Here is a 15,736-nt window from a genome sequence, read left to right as displayed (position 1 = left end):
ATTCCAAATATAAATACAGAAAGAAAAATCCCTTTTTTGTTTGTGTTTTCTAGTGTATGCCTCTTTTAAAGCTTCTTATTTAGTTTCCGTCCTTTCCCGTGTGTTTGATTGCATTTCACTACAGTGCTGTGTTGTTCTGCTTTCCTTCCTGAACGCTGTGTGTGCTCGCTCACGGGGAGTCTGCCTCTCTGGAGCTCTTTGTGTCACTGCGTTCACACACGCAGCCCTCTGGAGAACGTGCGCTGAGACAGGGAGACAGCGCAGATAGGGCTCCTCGAAGAAAATCCTGTGTAGCAGGTTGATGTGTGCACGCTCTGATCCAATAAAACAAGAGTGGTTCGTCTGTATGTCTTCACACTAGATCCTAAATCAAAAGATTTCGTTTGTGCCTTTCTTTTGCTGTTCGTGAACAGTCGGCTGAGCCAAGGGAGGGGCAGTTTGTCATTGTGCTTAAATATGAAGGTATCATATTTTTCTTTTGAAAAGTCTAACATGTTAATTGCTCTAAGGTTAGGGGCATCCACTTCACGTAACATTCTGGCACTTCAATATTTCCAAAGCTGAGACTCAACTATTTGAGGAAACAAATTATTTCCACTGCAGTTGTATCCCATTGACCCAGTCAGGCTTAGGGTCTCTCTTACACAGATGAAAACACGTACCAGAGGGTTCACACACAAATACATAGGCTGTGATTCATTCTACCTGGGCTGCTGTGTGAATTTCAGAGCAGCTAGAAAGGCTCAACATGAGGTGGCTGGGTCTGCTAGTATGAATTTACTTTCAAGGTCGTAAGCCTGTTGTATAAGGAAGTGATTACTGTGCTGTCCAGGAGTATCCTATGGTTCATTAAAAAAAAATTTAGTATTTAGCATGACTCATTACACTTATCACAGAGGAGACTCCTTTTCTTAGGAATACCGATCTCACTTTCAAGAGAGATAGATCTTAAAATGGAGATAGCTTGGTGTTACATCTAAAAATATACATGGCAGATTTCGTAGTTGGGTTTTTCTGTCATCATCAGTAATAAAAAGACATTAAAGTATCATATTAGAATTTATTTGGAGTAAATGCATTTGTAATACGTTCTCCTGAAAGCTCTTACAGTCCAGATATCACAGTTACTCTGTTGGCTGTCTGATGACATCCATTGTTAAAACAAGTCAGGACTGAAATCTATGCATATATTACATTCACTGGGGGAGAGGTCCTACAGGAACTGCCATTGACTATAGGAGAAATATGCAGTGATACGATTATGTGCCCTCTGGGAGTTGCTCCTACTATGCACTGATAGGGCCCCATCTGTTTAATGTGAATGGGCAGGCTAAAGAGAGTTCATGTGTTTTAAGGAAAGCAGTAAGACTGAGGCCTTTGAATACTCGGAAAGAGGAAAGAATATTTTATAAGATAGATTAATGATAATTACCAGTAGTCAAGTAAATACTAAACTATCACTTAGAGACATGTTGTATCTATTTTCTTCATGTGCTAGCTCTTACGTTTTCTTTTCTGTTGTCTATTTGAAATTCTTTATGCAAGGTTTTCATCTTTTTATATCTATGCAGGATAGTATGATATAAATGTCTAGTATACATTGTCTCTTTGCATAGTGTATATAGTTTGTATAAGCAGCAAATGTATTGTATGTTATCTTTTCATATACAGAAGGCCCTTGTCTGGTACACACAATTACTGGAGATTTGCTGAGAGCCCTGGAAGGAACAGAAAACTGCTTGTATCCTCGCTTAATTTCAGTGTCTAGTGAAGGTCACTGCATCATCTACTATGAACGAGGACGGTTCAGCAATTTCAGCATTAATGGCAAACTCTTAGCTCAGATGGAGATCAATGATTCAACCAGGGTAAATCTAAATGCAAACAACCATTTCTTGTGTCTTGCTTTTATGTATTAAAATAAATTGAATTTATTTGCATGGTGGTTTAAAGAAAATTACACATGTAAAATTGCCATCTCCTGGTTAAGTCATATTCAAATACAATCCTCTCATCTCCATCTCCAAATGCAAAAGTGTACGTGAGTTTTTTCAGAATAAATAAAAACAAATTATGATCCTACACAATTCCTGGAAAGTTTATTTGGAATTACATGTCAGAGGGAAATACATCTTTAAAACAAAACACTCTGAAGTAAGTCCATTCTTCATTTATTAGCCAAGAGAAGAATTCATGCCTTCAGGGCTCTGCTCTGTCACTAGCACTTAAAACAGCATAAGGAATTCAGATCCCTGTTCTGCTTTAGGTGTTAGGGATGGCATTGAGTGTTGTAGGACAAACACAGAAATGTTTTCTGAATTCAGGTCTTGGCAGATAGAGTGAAAGAGCCTTTTGGTTCACAAAGGAGATATACTTCCATATAATTTTTAAAGCCACAACAGACTTTTATTTAAAATTTGTAGATCCTAAATATTTTTTTTCCTTTGGGAGAAGCAGGAGTGGGAGTCTTTGTTCAGTTGATTAAACTGTAGTAATATTGATTAGTTTCCCTGAATGCTAAGTACGTGCATGGTTTTGTCTTTCTTACTCTTCTGAAGGCCATCCTCCTGAGCAGTGATGGGCAGAACCTGGTGACAGGGGGAGACAACGGGGTAGTGGAAGTATGGCAGGCTTGTGACTTCAAGCAGCTCTATATTTACCCTGGTTGTGATGCTGGCATTAGAGCTATGGATCTGTCTCATGATCAGAGGTAAGTCTGTCATTAATATTCTTATATAACTGTTAAAAGTGCATGAAGTATAGATCTGCATTAACTTTAAGGGGTGATTTCATGGTATCTACTCATATAAAGGGTGTGATACAAAACTGTGATCCCAGTTGTTACCTTGTTGATTTATCTGACTCAGCATTTTTTCTGATCCTTAACTCTTTTAATGCAAATGTTTAACATTAAGATGAGGTGTTACATCATTGAAGTCAGTAAGCCAGATCCTCAGCTGGGAAAATAATAGTAAAATTACATTAACTTAAGAACATAAGAACAGCCAGACTGGATCAGACCACAGCAGTGACTATTAAAAAACACTTAAGGACAAAGTACAAAAGTTTTGTGGTACATTTGTGTTTTTCAGCCCTGTAGAGCTTGAGAACTTCTTGAGGTAGCACATAGACCATAATGTGTAATGCTATCGGTGATCTATCCGCCAGGAGTAAATGTAATCCTTTCCTTTGACCTTCTCAGAGCAAAGGCACATGCCTAGATGTTTGCAGTGATTGCTCTAATACTGTAGCACTAGAAGTAAATGCAGTGTAAATGTAAAAGATATACAAACCAGATACGTCATTCTTCTGTTTTAAAATGATTATAATGTAAACCTTCATATTGCATTTGTGCAGGGTAATGAGTGGATTTACTCTTTACATCATTCATCACTCTTGTATTTCTTATTAATGCATAAACTCATAACACGCAAAAAATACATAGGATATTAGAAAAATCATAGAGCATTCATGTCAGTTTATTTTTCTTACACTTTTCAAAACTGCCATGCTATGTACCCATTTGGTAAAGCAGCAAAAACACCTATAAGCCACATACCCACCAAATGTATTCATGTATGAGTAAATGACATGAAACACGATTTCAGTCTCAAACTTAGTCTAATCAAAACTAACTTACTGGAAGAGGCCTATTTGCCTCTGGATCTGTGCCATTTTATGTATACAGTACTGTGCTGTGTTTGAAGAGATTTATTTACACTATAAAAAGATTCTGCTAGCCTAATTTCTATATCCCTGGTGGTAATACTAGGCTGCGAGGCCCCAGCTGAGCAAAGTACTTTAAGTACCTGCTTAGCTTTAGTTGCATAATTAAGCAGAGAATGGATTTGGTATGGTTTGATATAAGTGGTGATAGATACCTAATCCAATTTTAAAATTCAGCTACCAGAATTAGAGGGCGTATGATAGCTGGAAAAATCATCTCAACTATTTCCACCAGAACTACATAAGTGTAGGGGTATATTTCAATATGAAGCCATTTAAGATCACCAAGGTGTAATTAGCTTATGATTAAGGGATCCACTGAGTTATCTTCACAGATGCATCTGATTACATTTGAGAGGCCCCTGGATAACCCACCTAAGCCCAGCTGCCGATCCAGAGGGCAGAGCTCTCCACAGCTGGTGTCACAGCTGCCAACTAGGGTACATGTTTCACATATCCTAGGGCGTCTCGAATGGCACTAGGCATTTATATTTATAACTGGGCAGCTGAACTGAATTCTGAAACATGTGAATGAAGGTGTTTCCACATAGGAAAGACCTATGCATGCATGCATGCGTGCACGCTAAGGGAATAAGCTGCTATAATAATCAATGGATTTACTCACTCTTGCCTGTGGAGTCTAACAAACAACGTAGCTCATCCTAAATTATTTTCCTGGTGACCTTTAAGAAGTTGTTCTCTACGCTGCACTCAGGAACTTGACTTGGTTGCCCACCCTTAGGCAGTTATTACTGTTTGAGATACCTTGGAGTAGCTGAGGTATATGCATGGGTGGCACATAGGACAGTGGACCTAGTTAAGACCGAGCTGCTTTAGAAAGGCAGATAAAGGGAAGGCAGGGCCCCCAAGGGTGTCTCAAATGGCACTATGCTTTCACCTATGTAAGAGCAAATGCATGGAGCTCTAGATCTCCATTGTGGGCATTTAGCTTATATGTAGACTCCTAAATTTTGTGTCCCACCAGACAGACAGATCCCACCCATAAGCTTAATTTTCATACTGCATTTCAGAAAGTGTCTCATTGTAGCTTTTTTACTGTTTAATGTGACCCACAGTTTGAGAAGGTGAAAGAGAATTAACAGTTAAGTAAGATGTTTCTAAGGACCACCTTTTCTGTCTTCTGCCTTCTTCAGAACTCTGATTACTGGCATGGCTTCTGGCAGCATCGTAGCTTTTAATATAGATTTTAACCGGTGGCATTATGAACATCAGAACAGATACTGAAGCGGAAAGAAGAACTGAAAGCCCAGGTAAAGCTGAGAGCACAAGTGCTGCAACGAAAGGTGTAGTCTCTGGCGGAAAAACACGTCTGCATTGACCTCCGTTGTACATTCCATTACACCCAGCAATAGCTGTACATTGTAGTCAGCAACCATTTTACTTTGTGTGTTTTTTCACAACTGAACACCAGCTGCTGAAAAGCAAGCTTGTATCATGTAAATTATATGAATTAGGAGATGTTTTGGTAATTATTTCATATATCTTTGTTTATTGAGAAAAGGTAGTAGGATGCGCCACAAGAGACTTTTGAAAATTCTGAGGAACCTTGTGTCCAGTTGTTTCAATGTTTAGGCTATGAACCTAACATGCATCCCATCTCCAGCCTCTTTTCAAGCTGAGAAAAAAAATACGTTTGATACTTTGTACATCAGATGCACATCTTAACTTTAAAGGGATACTTTTGTAAAAGTAAAACCTTGTATAAAGAACAAAACTGTTTCTTAATTTTATTGTGGAGTTACAACTTGCATGTACTTTAAACCTAATGTCTTGGAGGAACAGGTGCATTCACACAAATCAAACTGGAGATCTGTCTAAGGGTACAGCTTGTAGTAAAGGGTTGAATTTGGGTGCAAACAGTAATTTTGACATTTTCACCAAAACATGTTTTTCACTTTTTGAATCTAAACTTTACCCCTTTGAAGTGGAATTCTGCTCATGAAGCATTTGGATAAAAAGCCATCATTTGCCATATTTATACTTTATACAGTAGAAAATAAATTTAAATTCCAAGACTAGCAGAAGGGGAACAAAGAGGGAGAGTTCAGTTTAATGCTCTGTAATGCTTAATGACTCCCAATGCATAGAAAGTGCTATACTTCTGGATTATTAACATTTGGCATAGAAACCATTGTGGTAGAGAGCCTTACAAAATGTTTTCCCCTTATTTTTCCTCTGAGCAGCTTGGTTTATTTAACAGCCTTAGCTTCATTGCAAAGGTAACTGAGGTTATTCTTTTGGTTCTTCTGAAAATCTCACCAGAAGCCACACTCTCAGACTAAGGCACTTCATGTTTTACCATACTGTAATGATAACTATCAGAATAATTTTCTGCACATTGTACTGATCAAATTACACACCCAGGGGTATATACACTTTAATTCATGTTTCTTCTTTGTATATTTGGTGACTGTATTGTCATAGATGTACATATTGTGTCGGTAGGGCTATGAGGCATGTAACAGGAATGTAATTTTCTCAGAATTTACACTCACTTGCAGTCATTTATTTAAAAAGATAATGGATTCTTTGTATTGGCACTTTGCACCAGAAACATATCATTATTTATTGATGTGATTACTTATTTGTTATCCACCTTGTATTAGTAAGTTTAGCACTGAATTTCCTTCTTCATTGTTGTTTGTATTTATAAGATTCTGAAATCATGGGGATCAACGTAATGATTAAGTTATTCATCACCAGTCTGTAAGCAATATCTTGAGTTTGTAGCTTAGAATTGGGAGAATATTGAACATCTGGAAGACAAGTTCATTTCATCTTGAGATCATGGTGAAATATTTTGGATATATAAATTCCTTAAGCTATTGTAACCATGTTTTATTGCAAAGATGTAAAATATGCCAGATGTGTGTGAGTTGGAAATCAAAAAGAAAAATAAAATATGCAAAGAATTCAGTGATTGTTTTTCATTTCAATGAACTTTTCATCAGAACATAATCATTGGGAACAAACAATTATTTTAAGAAATCCTCTTTTATATTCAATGTGTATGCCAAAAATTATGCATGTCTGGGTGGTTGCATTTCCTGTGGTCTCAGGAAATAAAACAGAAGTTAGAGAGTGTGTTTGCTATCCTTTTAACTGCCAGTACATAAAGAGAAGCTACTAAAGATACTTTGATCAGCAGAAACAACAACAACAAAAAAACACTAAAGCCTTTGAAAGGATATTTAAAATCCTTGTGAACAGGCAATAATCTTATATATTAGACCTCACAGAAAGCAAAGATCTAATGAGAGCCATTCTGCATATCTCATATTAATTTCATCTTATTTTAGGCATAGAAAGTTAGATATCTGTACTCCCTGTATAACAGAATGAGATAGGTGAAATAAATTGCCTTCTGGAAATGCTGAGGTCCCTACAGATATTATAGCAGGTAACTGTAGCTAGATAGCTATTTAAAAGTTAGATTTCACATTTAACATGGCAAAGATAGGCAAAATGCTTTCCTCACAATTAGAAAACTATTTATTGACTAAAAAGCAAAATAACAGCCAATGATTGAAACGCAGTTTTTTGCCCCACTCATTACCTCTTTCTGTAGAAGCACTTTTCTTTAAACATTTATAGAAGTGAAATAAAAACAATACTTTAGAACCTTATTATAATAGGATCTACATTTTTTGCAGATGTCTATTTAAATCAATTAGCTTTTGAATTGGATACCCTAACCTGATTGTTCTGGGGCTTGATGGGAGATGGGAGAGGAGATTAGAGCATTGGTATGCTAATATTGGCATAAGAAATAGTTTGGTTGTCATATGTCCCAACCACCATTCCATTAAAGTATAAATATCACCTCCAATTTCACATTTCATGGAGCATATTGAGTGTGTAAAAAAATGCATCCATGTAGTTAAACCTAAACTGAGTATAAACATGATCTTAATTAATACTATTGGTCACATAAAGTCTCTCTGATTTATGTAAACTATAATTTGAGTCACAAACTAGAAATTTTTGTGCCAAGGCAAACCTGTGTATGACAAAGTGGACCATAGGATATATATTAAAAAAGAAAGATGACTATATTACATTCATAGATAGGAGTACCCACACAAGTGAAACTGAAAATAATAATAAATGAAAAAGCACCATCCTCATTAAGTTAAAAAAATAGAATTTCCACAAAGACAAGGGACAAGGAGAATGTATTAACAGGCTGGTATGGTTAAATAGACCAGCTATATAGAGATTTTGTGGTGTATATCTGAAACACTGCTTTTGGCTTTTACCCTCTATTTAATCTATTTTTTTAAAAGAAAAACCATGTCAGGCTTCTGCCAGAATATTTTAATGATGTTATTGGTTTTGTGATTTTTTTATTAATTATATTATTATGCACCTACCTGTTGCAGAGTCCCTTAATGTAGAAAGATAGTATATACAGATCTCCAGATTATGTCACAAGATTTTTCCAAATCTTCAGATGCCTCGTTTCTTTCACATCGTAAAGCAAGACTGACTTCCTTTATTTCCTTACAGACATGAGAGTTATTGATATCAGGGGGTCTCCAAGGAAGTAACTTTGACAAGTCCAATTACATAAGACCAGTCCCAGCTAAGGGAGACACAGTATTACAGAATCACAGAATGGTTGAGGTTGGAAGGGACCTCTGGAGATCATCTAGTCCAACCCTGCTCATGTAGGGTCACCTACAACAGGTTGCCCTGGGTTGTGTCCAGACAGCTTTTGGATATCTCCAGGGAAGGAGATTCCACAACCTCTCTGGGCAACCTGTTCCAATGCTCTGTCACCCTCACAGTGAAGAAGTTTTTTCTCAGGTTCAGATGGAACTTCCTGTGGTTCAGTTTCTGCCCGTTGCCTCTTGTCCTGTTGCTGGGCACCACGGAGAAGAGGCTGGCCTCATCCTCTTGACACTCCCCCTTCAGATACTTGTACACGTTGATGAGATCCCCTCTCAATCTTCTCTTCTCCAGGCTGAACAGGCCCAGCTCTTGCAGTCTTTCTTCCTAGGAGAGGTGCTCCAGCCCTCTAATCATCTTTGTAGCCCTCGGGTGGACTCTCTCCAGGAGTGCCATGTCTCTCTTGTACTGGGGAGCCCAGAACTGGACACAGTAGTCCAGGTGAGGCCTCCCCAGGGCTGAGTAGAGGGGCAGGATCACCTCCCTCCACCTGCTGGCAACAGTCTGCCTAATGCACTGCCTAATACTGTTGGCCTTCTTGGCCACAAGGGCACACTGCTGGCTCATGTTTAACTTGTTGTCCACCAGCACTCCCAGGTCCTTCTCTGCAGAGCTACTTTCCAGCAGGTCAGTCCCCAGCCTGTACTGGTGCATGGGATTATTCCTGCCTAGGTGCAGGACCTTGCACTTGCCCATGTTGAACTTCAGGAGGTTCCTCTCCGCCCAGCTCTCCAGCCTGTCCAGGTCCCTCTGAATGGCAGCACAGCCTTCTGGTGCATCAGCCACTCCTCCCAGTTTAGTATCATCAGCAAACTTGCTGAGGGTCCGCTCTGTGACTTCATCCAGGTTGGATGTATGATGTATATAACTGTACAGCTAAAATATAACCACAAGGAAGATAATACACAATTAATTGTCTAAGTTCCTACCAGTTAGTCCTAAGCGAAGACTTGGACTACAAGCTAATGCTGTACCTGGAGTATGATACAACAGCTATGAGGCTTATCTAGCTCCTACCACTGTTGAGGAGGATGCTGCGTTCCCTGTAAGAGGAAAGATAAAAGAAAGAGAGCTTCATTTTACCCTGCGGAAAGACCAGTTAGACTCAATTTGGAAGAGCCACAGGTCACTAATGATTATGTTGATAGCAACTCTCACAGGCTAGGCTTGTAGAGCTAAAACCCCCGCTTGTGAACAACTGCTGTGGCAAATGCTTGTTCTAATACAGTGCATCAACCCTATTGACAAGAAAGCAGTGTTTGAAGAAAGCCCTCATCCTGCCAGGGATGAAGCTGTTGGACTAGATACATGGAGTGAAGGGCTGACTTCCGATACCATCAGGAGAACAACCTCCTGATACAAGACATCTAGTACACATAAATATTTTATCTGGAGATTCTTAGCTTGAGTATATGCTCACATTTTTCAGTGGATTAATAGTGGACTGGTTTTGTTTAGTGTTTTTTTTTTCTGGCACTTGCAAACACTAAAAATGAAAGCCCTAAAATTAAAACTTATATTTAAAAAAGGAAACAGGGGTTGGAAATTCATTACATTATTATATTACAATGTAGAACAGTTTATAGAGTCTCTAACCCCTGTGATTAATTTTGCAACATCTACAACGAAGTGCCAAGATCTATAACTAACAAAAAAAGAAATCTGGAGATTGTTTCCTTGCAAACTATATAAGCTGTGGTCATATAATTAGTTCACAAAGGGATTTACTGAGACGAAAAATTGCCAAACAGATAGCTCAGTTTATGGATCCCTCTATGGTGATATCATGCCTAAGCAACTCCACAGCTTGACCTCATTAGCTGTAAGTCCTTCTCTGAATTTCTTCGCTTTTGCACAAACAAGGACATGGCTAGCTAACATATCAACTTAAGTACCTACCTGCAAAGTTAAGTGCTTGGAGTGATTTTTCACTTGTTAAAGGCTTAGCATAAGGGATCTGTGTGCCTAAGGCTACCACAATGCCAGGCTAGTGTCGGACTAGGCACACAAAGCAGAGAACAGTCCCTTACGTTCAAAACTGGATACTCAGAAAAAGACATCTTTTGTGCCAAAAGACTAAGGACAGATAAAAAACATCAGTACTGTTAAGCACTGTTAATGCTTTGAGGAGAGTCAGTCTTGTCAGGATGCTGCAATGACCAAGCCCTGTGGCAAAGCCAGTCCTAGTGTCATATCTGTGCAAGTTTAAGCTGTTATATTACTGGAAAAGGTAGCAGAACAATTAAAAGTGGTCTTTCAGTCTAGGCCTGTACATATATCCATATATCCATATATCCATATATATATATATATATATATATATATATATCCATATAAATCCAGTACTCATGGTTGTTCAGCCACATTACTTCTACAGAGTTATCAAGCAGGAAAGAGAGTAGTGCCTGCTGGCAGGAGTCTGCTCCAACTGGAAGTCAGCAGGACCCCAGCCTGAGGTCTGGAGAAAAGTCAGAAAGTGAGGGCCAGCTCTCCTCATCAATAGCAAAAAACAGGAGCTATTTCTTCCAAATAGACCTGAAAAGATTGCCTCAGCTCCTCTCTTGCATTGTCCCTCCCCACCCTTTCCTCCACTCACGCTATGGCCCCCCCTTAGTAACTCACTCTCAAAAGCAGCCTCTAGGTTAGGTCTCTTGGCACCATGTGCTTTTTCCCTGGTACCCATTTCATGCCCCTCTCATCCCCTAACTGCCAGGAAGAACTAAAGCAGACTCAGTGTAAAGCACATGCATATCGAGGCTCCAGAAGGCCCATGCAAATCTCTTTTCCAAGCTCTTTGCTGTCCCGGTGATGAGTTGTAGGAAAGAAACCTGAAATGAAGAGGGAATCACTACAGTTCCTATCTCTCAGCTATCTATTCAAGCAGAACCAGCAGTCATATGGGAGTATTATTCTCCTAGTAAATAACACAGGTCAGGGCCCATTCACTGAACCAAAAGTAGTGGCATGACACAGCTTCAAGCCATGCAGCCTAACTCTCTGGGACCAGCCCTTAACCCACCCTAGCTGATGCACAGTGCAGGGCAGTGCTAGGCTTGCCAGTTAAGCAGTATGGATCAGCGTGGCACATTGCTCAAGTCTACACCTTTTGCTGCTCAGGCTGTTAGTGGAGATGTAGCCAGGGCATCTGAAGGGAGTACCTTGAACTCTATGATTATGAGCCTGTCAACCACACCACACAGTCATAACACGTTGAATGGGGCTTGGGAACACCAATGGTAACACCATCCCCCAGCCACCAGTTTATGCATGAGGCTGCTTTCCTCCTCTGGAAGGAACCCTGACCAAGCCCTATGCCCTACACCCTAACACTGTGTCTGCTGAACTGCAGCTATATAAACACTTACTATTGCAATAACTTACACCTAAGCTGCTGATTTCTTTAAGAGCTTAGTACTACTAGGCATGCGCAGAATCACTTTCTCCTTGAGTGCTACCTGTATGTATATGAGGCATCATCAGTATTGGCTGGAATTTTTTTTTTAACCTTAACAAATGTCTGTAGTGTCACACACTAGACTCTTCTTCATGTGCATATATGTAGTAGTGAAGCAGATGCTACTTGCTTTCCTTTCACTTCTCAGCTTCTTAGTGAGTTGGTCTGAACTTTCATATCTTACAGAGTTTGTGACATATGATAGCAAACTTTTTGTCATTGGTACAGCCACATTCGAGACTCCCTTAGGCATTGCCACTCCTGACTTCATCTACTTTTTGATGTACCCTTGTACAACTTCTGCTCTACCTGTAGACCTCAAGAGGCACATGGTCAGGACTCCTACCTGGCCATTCCTCCATGCTACTTCAGCACCAACATGAGCCCAAGACAAGCACTGCAAACACACATGTCATCTCCTCCTGTTGAGAAGGGCTAGGCTCCCTAACACTCCTTCTTCATTTCCACTACCCTTCAGAACTTTATCAACACCTTTCATGGTGCTGAATGACTTGGCAATGTCTTTAAACCTACCAACACTGTTGCTATTGCTTCCTCTGCTGTCAGTTTCTTCATCAGTCTGGTAGGACTCTAGGCTCTCTATGCCGCCAGGGCTGAGCAATTCCTCTTTCGTTCCCCAAACTCATAAGGATGTGCAGTCAGTACATCAAGAAAAGAGAGAGATTGATCTCAGCAGTGCAGTAAAACTTACACCCACTAGGTTTTCTTCCAAAGAAGAATTACATTGGCAACCATAGCCCTCAAAGCAAAGACTAGAGAGCAGACCGACTTGGATGCAACAACAGGGTGTTTTATTGAAAGACCTGCCAGTTAAGCAGCTTTGTCAGGCCTATAACAAGAGCAACCTACAACAAGAGAAGTTTGAGGACTTCTGTTGACACCACCTGTGTTTCAAGCTGTTAAACACTACCTTCATCTAAGACAAGATTTCACTGAAAACTGGCTTCAGCACTCCCTATCCTCACCACCAGCCGTCAACCCTCTTTGTCAAAGGTATCACAGAATCACAGAATCACAGAATCGTTTAGGTTGGATGGGACCTCTGGAGATCATCTAGTCCAACCTCCATGCTCAGGCAGGGGCCTCTAGAGCATATTGCCCAGGATCACATCCAGACGGGTTTTGAATATCTCCAGCGAAGGAGACTCCACTACCTCTCTGGGCAGCCTGGTTCAATGCTCTGTCACCCTCACAGTGAAGAAGTTTTTTTCTCAGGTTCAGATGGAACTTCCTGTGGTTCAGCTTCTGCCCGTTGCCTCTTGTCCTGTTGCTGGGCACCACGGAGAAGAGGCTGGCCTCATCCTCTTGACACTCCCCCTTCAGATACTTGTACACGTTGATGAGATCCCCTCTCAATCTTCTCTTCTCCAGGCTGAACAGGCCCAGCTCTTGCAGTCTTTCTTCCTAGGAGAGGTGCTCCAGCCCTCTAATCATCTTTGTAGCCCTCGGGTGGACTCTCTCCAGGAGTGCCATGTCTCTCTTGTACTGGGGAGCCCAGAACTGGACACAGTAGTCCAGGTGAGGCCTCCCCAGGGCTGAGTAGAGGGGCAGGATCACCTCCCTCCACCTGCTGGCAACAGTCTGCCTAATGCACCCTAGGATCCCATTGGCCTTCTTGGCCACAAGGGCACACTGCTGGCTCATGCTTGACTTGTTGTCCACCAGGTCTGCCAGGTCCTTCTCGGCAGAGCTACTTTCCAGCAGGTCAGTCCCCAGCCTGTACTGGTGCATGGGATTATTCCTGCCTAGGTGCAGGACCTTGCACTTGCCCATGTTGAACTTCAGGAGGTTCCTCTCCGCCCAGCTCTCCAGCCTGTCCAGGTCCCTCTGAATGGCAGCACAGTCTTCTGGTGGGTCAGCCACTCCTCCACACTTTTGTATCATCAGCAAACTTGCTGAGGGTGCACTCTGTCCCTTCCTCCGGGTCATTGATGAATACATTGAACAAGACTGGACCCAGGACTGACCCCTGCGGGACACCACTAGCTACAGGCCTCCAACTTGACTCTGCACCACTGACCACAACCCTCGGAGCTCGGCCATCCAGCCAGTTCTCAATCCACCTCACTGTCCACTCATCTAGCCCACACTTCCTGAGCTTACCTAGGAGGATGTGATGGGAGACAGTGTCAAAAGCCTTGCGGAAGTCCAGGTAGACAACATCCACTGCTCTCCCCTCATCTTCCCAGCCAGTCATTCCGTCATAGAAGGCTATCAGATTGGTCAAGCAACACATTGGTCAATCACCAACAGTGGCCTAAAGCGCTTGTTATCATTAGTCTATTTATTAGACTAGACTCTTAGAGTCTAGACTATTTAGATATTAGAGACTAATTAGACTATTTTCTTAGTCCTAGGCTTTATTTCTTCCTGGGAGGGCAGAAGATGGCCCTTTTGAAAAGAAAGGCCTTTTAGAATTCAGACCACTGTGTAGAAGGTGGGACTCCGGAGGGATATTCACTGTTTGGCACAAACCCTTATTCCAGTCATATCTTCTGCTTCTCTGTCAGTATTTACCTCAACAATATTGTTTGCTCACTCTTCCTTCTGTTATCAGGATCAGTCTTGTAGCTGCCAGTGGCTGGATCAACATAGCATATTCTAATATCTAGAGAGAGATCTTCTGTGAGCCAAAACTCAAGTGCTGTGAGCACCCACAGACTTTTTGCTTCAGTGGGAAGACTGTTTCATATCTCCTGACTCGAAAGGTGCTTACATCCATGACTCAGTCAGATCTGTACTTTGGAAGTACTTACAACCCACAATCAACCAGAACCATCGTGATTAGTGAGTTCTTGTTTTTTTTGGACTCTGGTAGCTCCACGGGTTTTTATGAAAGGCTTTGGGCCTAGCTGTCACCTTCTTGAGGAAGAGTGATATAAAAATATGTGTAGGTGATTGGGTCATTGGGACATATCTCTAGGCACAGTATCAAGAATAATAAATATCTCTTGAGTCTTTCTACATATCTGGAATCTTAAGTCACAGCTGAATCCTTTCCACCTGGCATTTATAAGTGCTACAGGAGACGTCTAGTTAGCAGGCTTATCTCCTGCATGATAACGTCTTACCCCTGAGGGATTTACAAAGTTAGGGCATAACTCTGCCTAGCAGTGCTAGGTCACACGAAGAAAGCATGCATGTGGTTTGGAATGCAAGGCTAAATACAGATTCTGCGTAGGAACTGGCTAAAGATAGTTTATGCATATAAGCATCATTCCATGTCAGCTAGGATAAAGGGTACTGATCTTTCTCCTTTGATGGATGATCTGGCCAGTACATGAATCAGGAATACCTTCTGATTTTCATGTCAATCTTTAATGAATGTGAGGAGACTACACTTACAGAACTTGAGAGCCCAGGGTTTATGGTTTCCTGCAAAGATAAATCCATTAATTGAAGTAGGGGTGAAAGGATGGGTTAGAGTGAAAATAAAGACAAAAATTTGAAAGAAAGATCACTTAACTTTTACACGTCTGTAACTTTTTTCCAAGATGAGATGCCTATGGGGACATTTTCAAACTACTGCTCAGTCCCATCTCCCAAGTCCCTTCATGGGTCCAGGAACTCAATTATTCCCTTTATCTCCATGTCTGTGTCATAGGAAGGGAGGGGGCTTGTGTGCCTTACACTTAGCTAAAAGAGTTCTCTACTTTACATAAAAATTAGCTCTCAAATACAAATTATTCACATTTCAAAGGATAAAAGGCTGCGAGAACAGGGAAACATAAGCAAGTGTTTGCATAACTGCAAAATAGACCTACTAAAAGACTCTTGCAGAAGAATGCCTATGTAATCCTGAATCAACAGCAAATTTATGAACTCAGAAACAATTCCATTTTT

The 15,736-nt window shown here is 40.8% G+C and overlaps 1 protein-coding gene across 13 annotated transcripts in view; it reads left to right on the top strand.

Annotated features, from left to right (window-relative positions):
- The window catches only part of NBEA (neurobeachin), a 530,623-nt gene extending 523,960 nt beyond the window's left edge, over positions 1-6,663 (top strand). For all 13 annotated transcript variants that reach the window (XM_068930067.1, XM_068930069.1, XM_068930074.1 and 10 more), the window contains 3 exons: positions 1,672-1,868; positions 2,559-2,710; positions 4,881-6,663. In XM_068930067.1, coding sequence (XP_068786168.1) covers positions 1,672-1,868; positions 2,559-2,710; positions 4,881-4,971 — 440 coding nt within the window. In that variant the 3' untranslated portion in view covers positions 4,972-6,663. The remainder of the gene's footprint in view (positions 1-1,671; positions 1,869-2,558; positions 2,711-4,880) is intronic.
- The last annotated feature ends 9,073 nt before the right edge of the window (positions 6,664-15,736 follow it).

The sequence above is a fragment of the Struthio camelus genome, chromosome 1, assembly GCF_040807025.1.
Source record: "Struthio camelus isolate bStrCam1 chromosome 1, bStrCam1.hap1, whole genome shotgun sequence".
NCBI classification, from domain to species: Eukaryota; Metazoa; Chordata; class Aves; order Struthioniformes; family Struthionidae; genus Struthio; species Struthio camelus.
The sequence above is the reverse complement of the archived record's forward strand: the minus strand, read 5'-3'. Positions and strand labels throughout refer to the sequence as shown.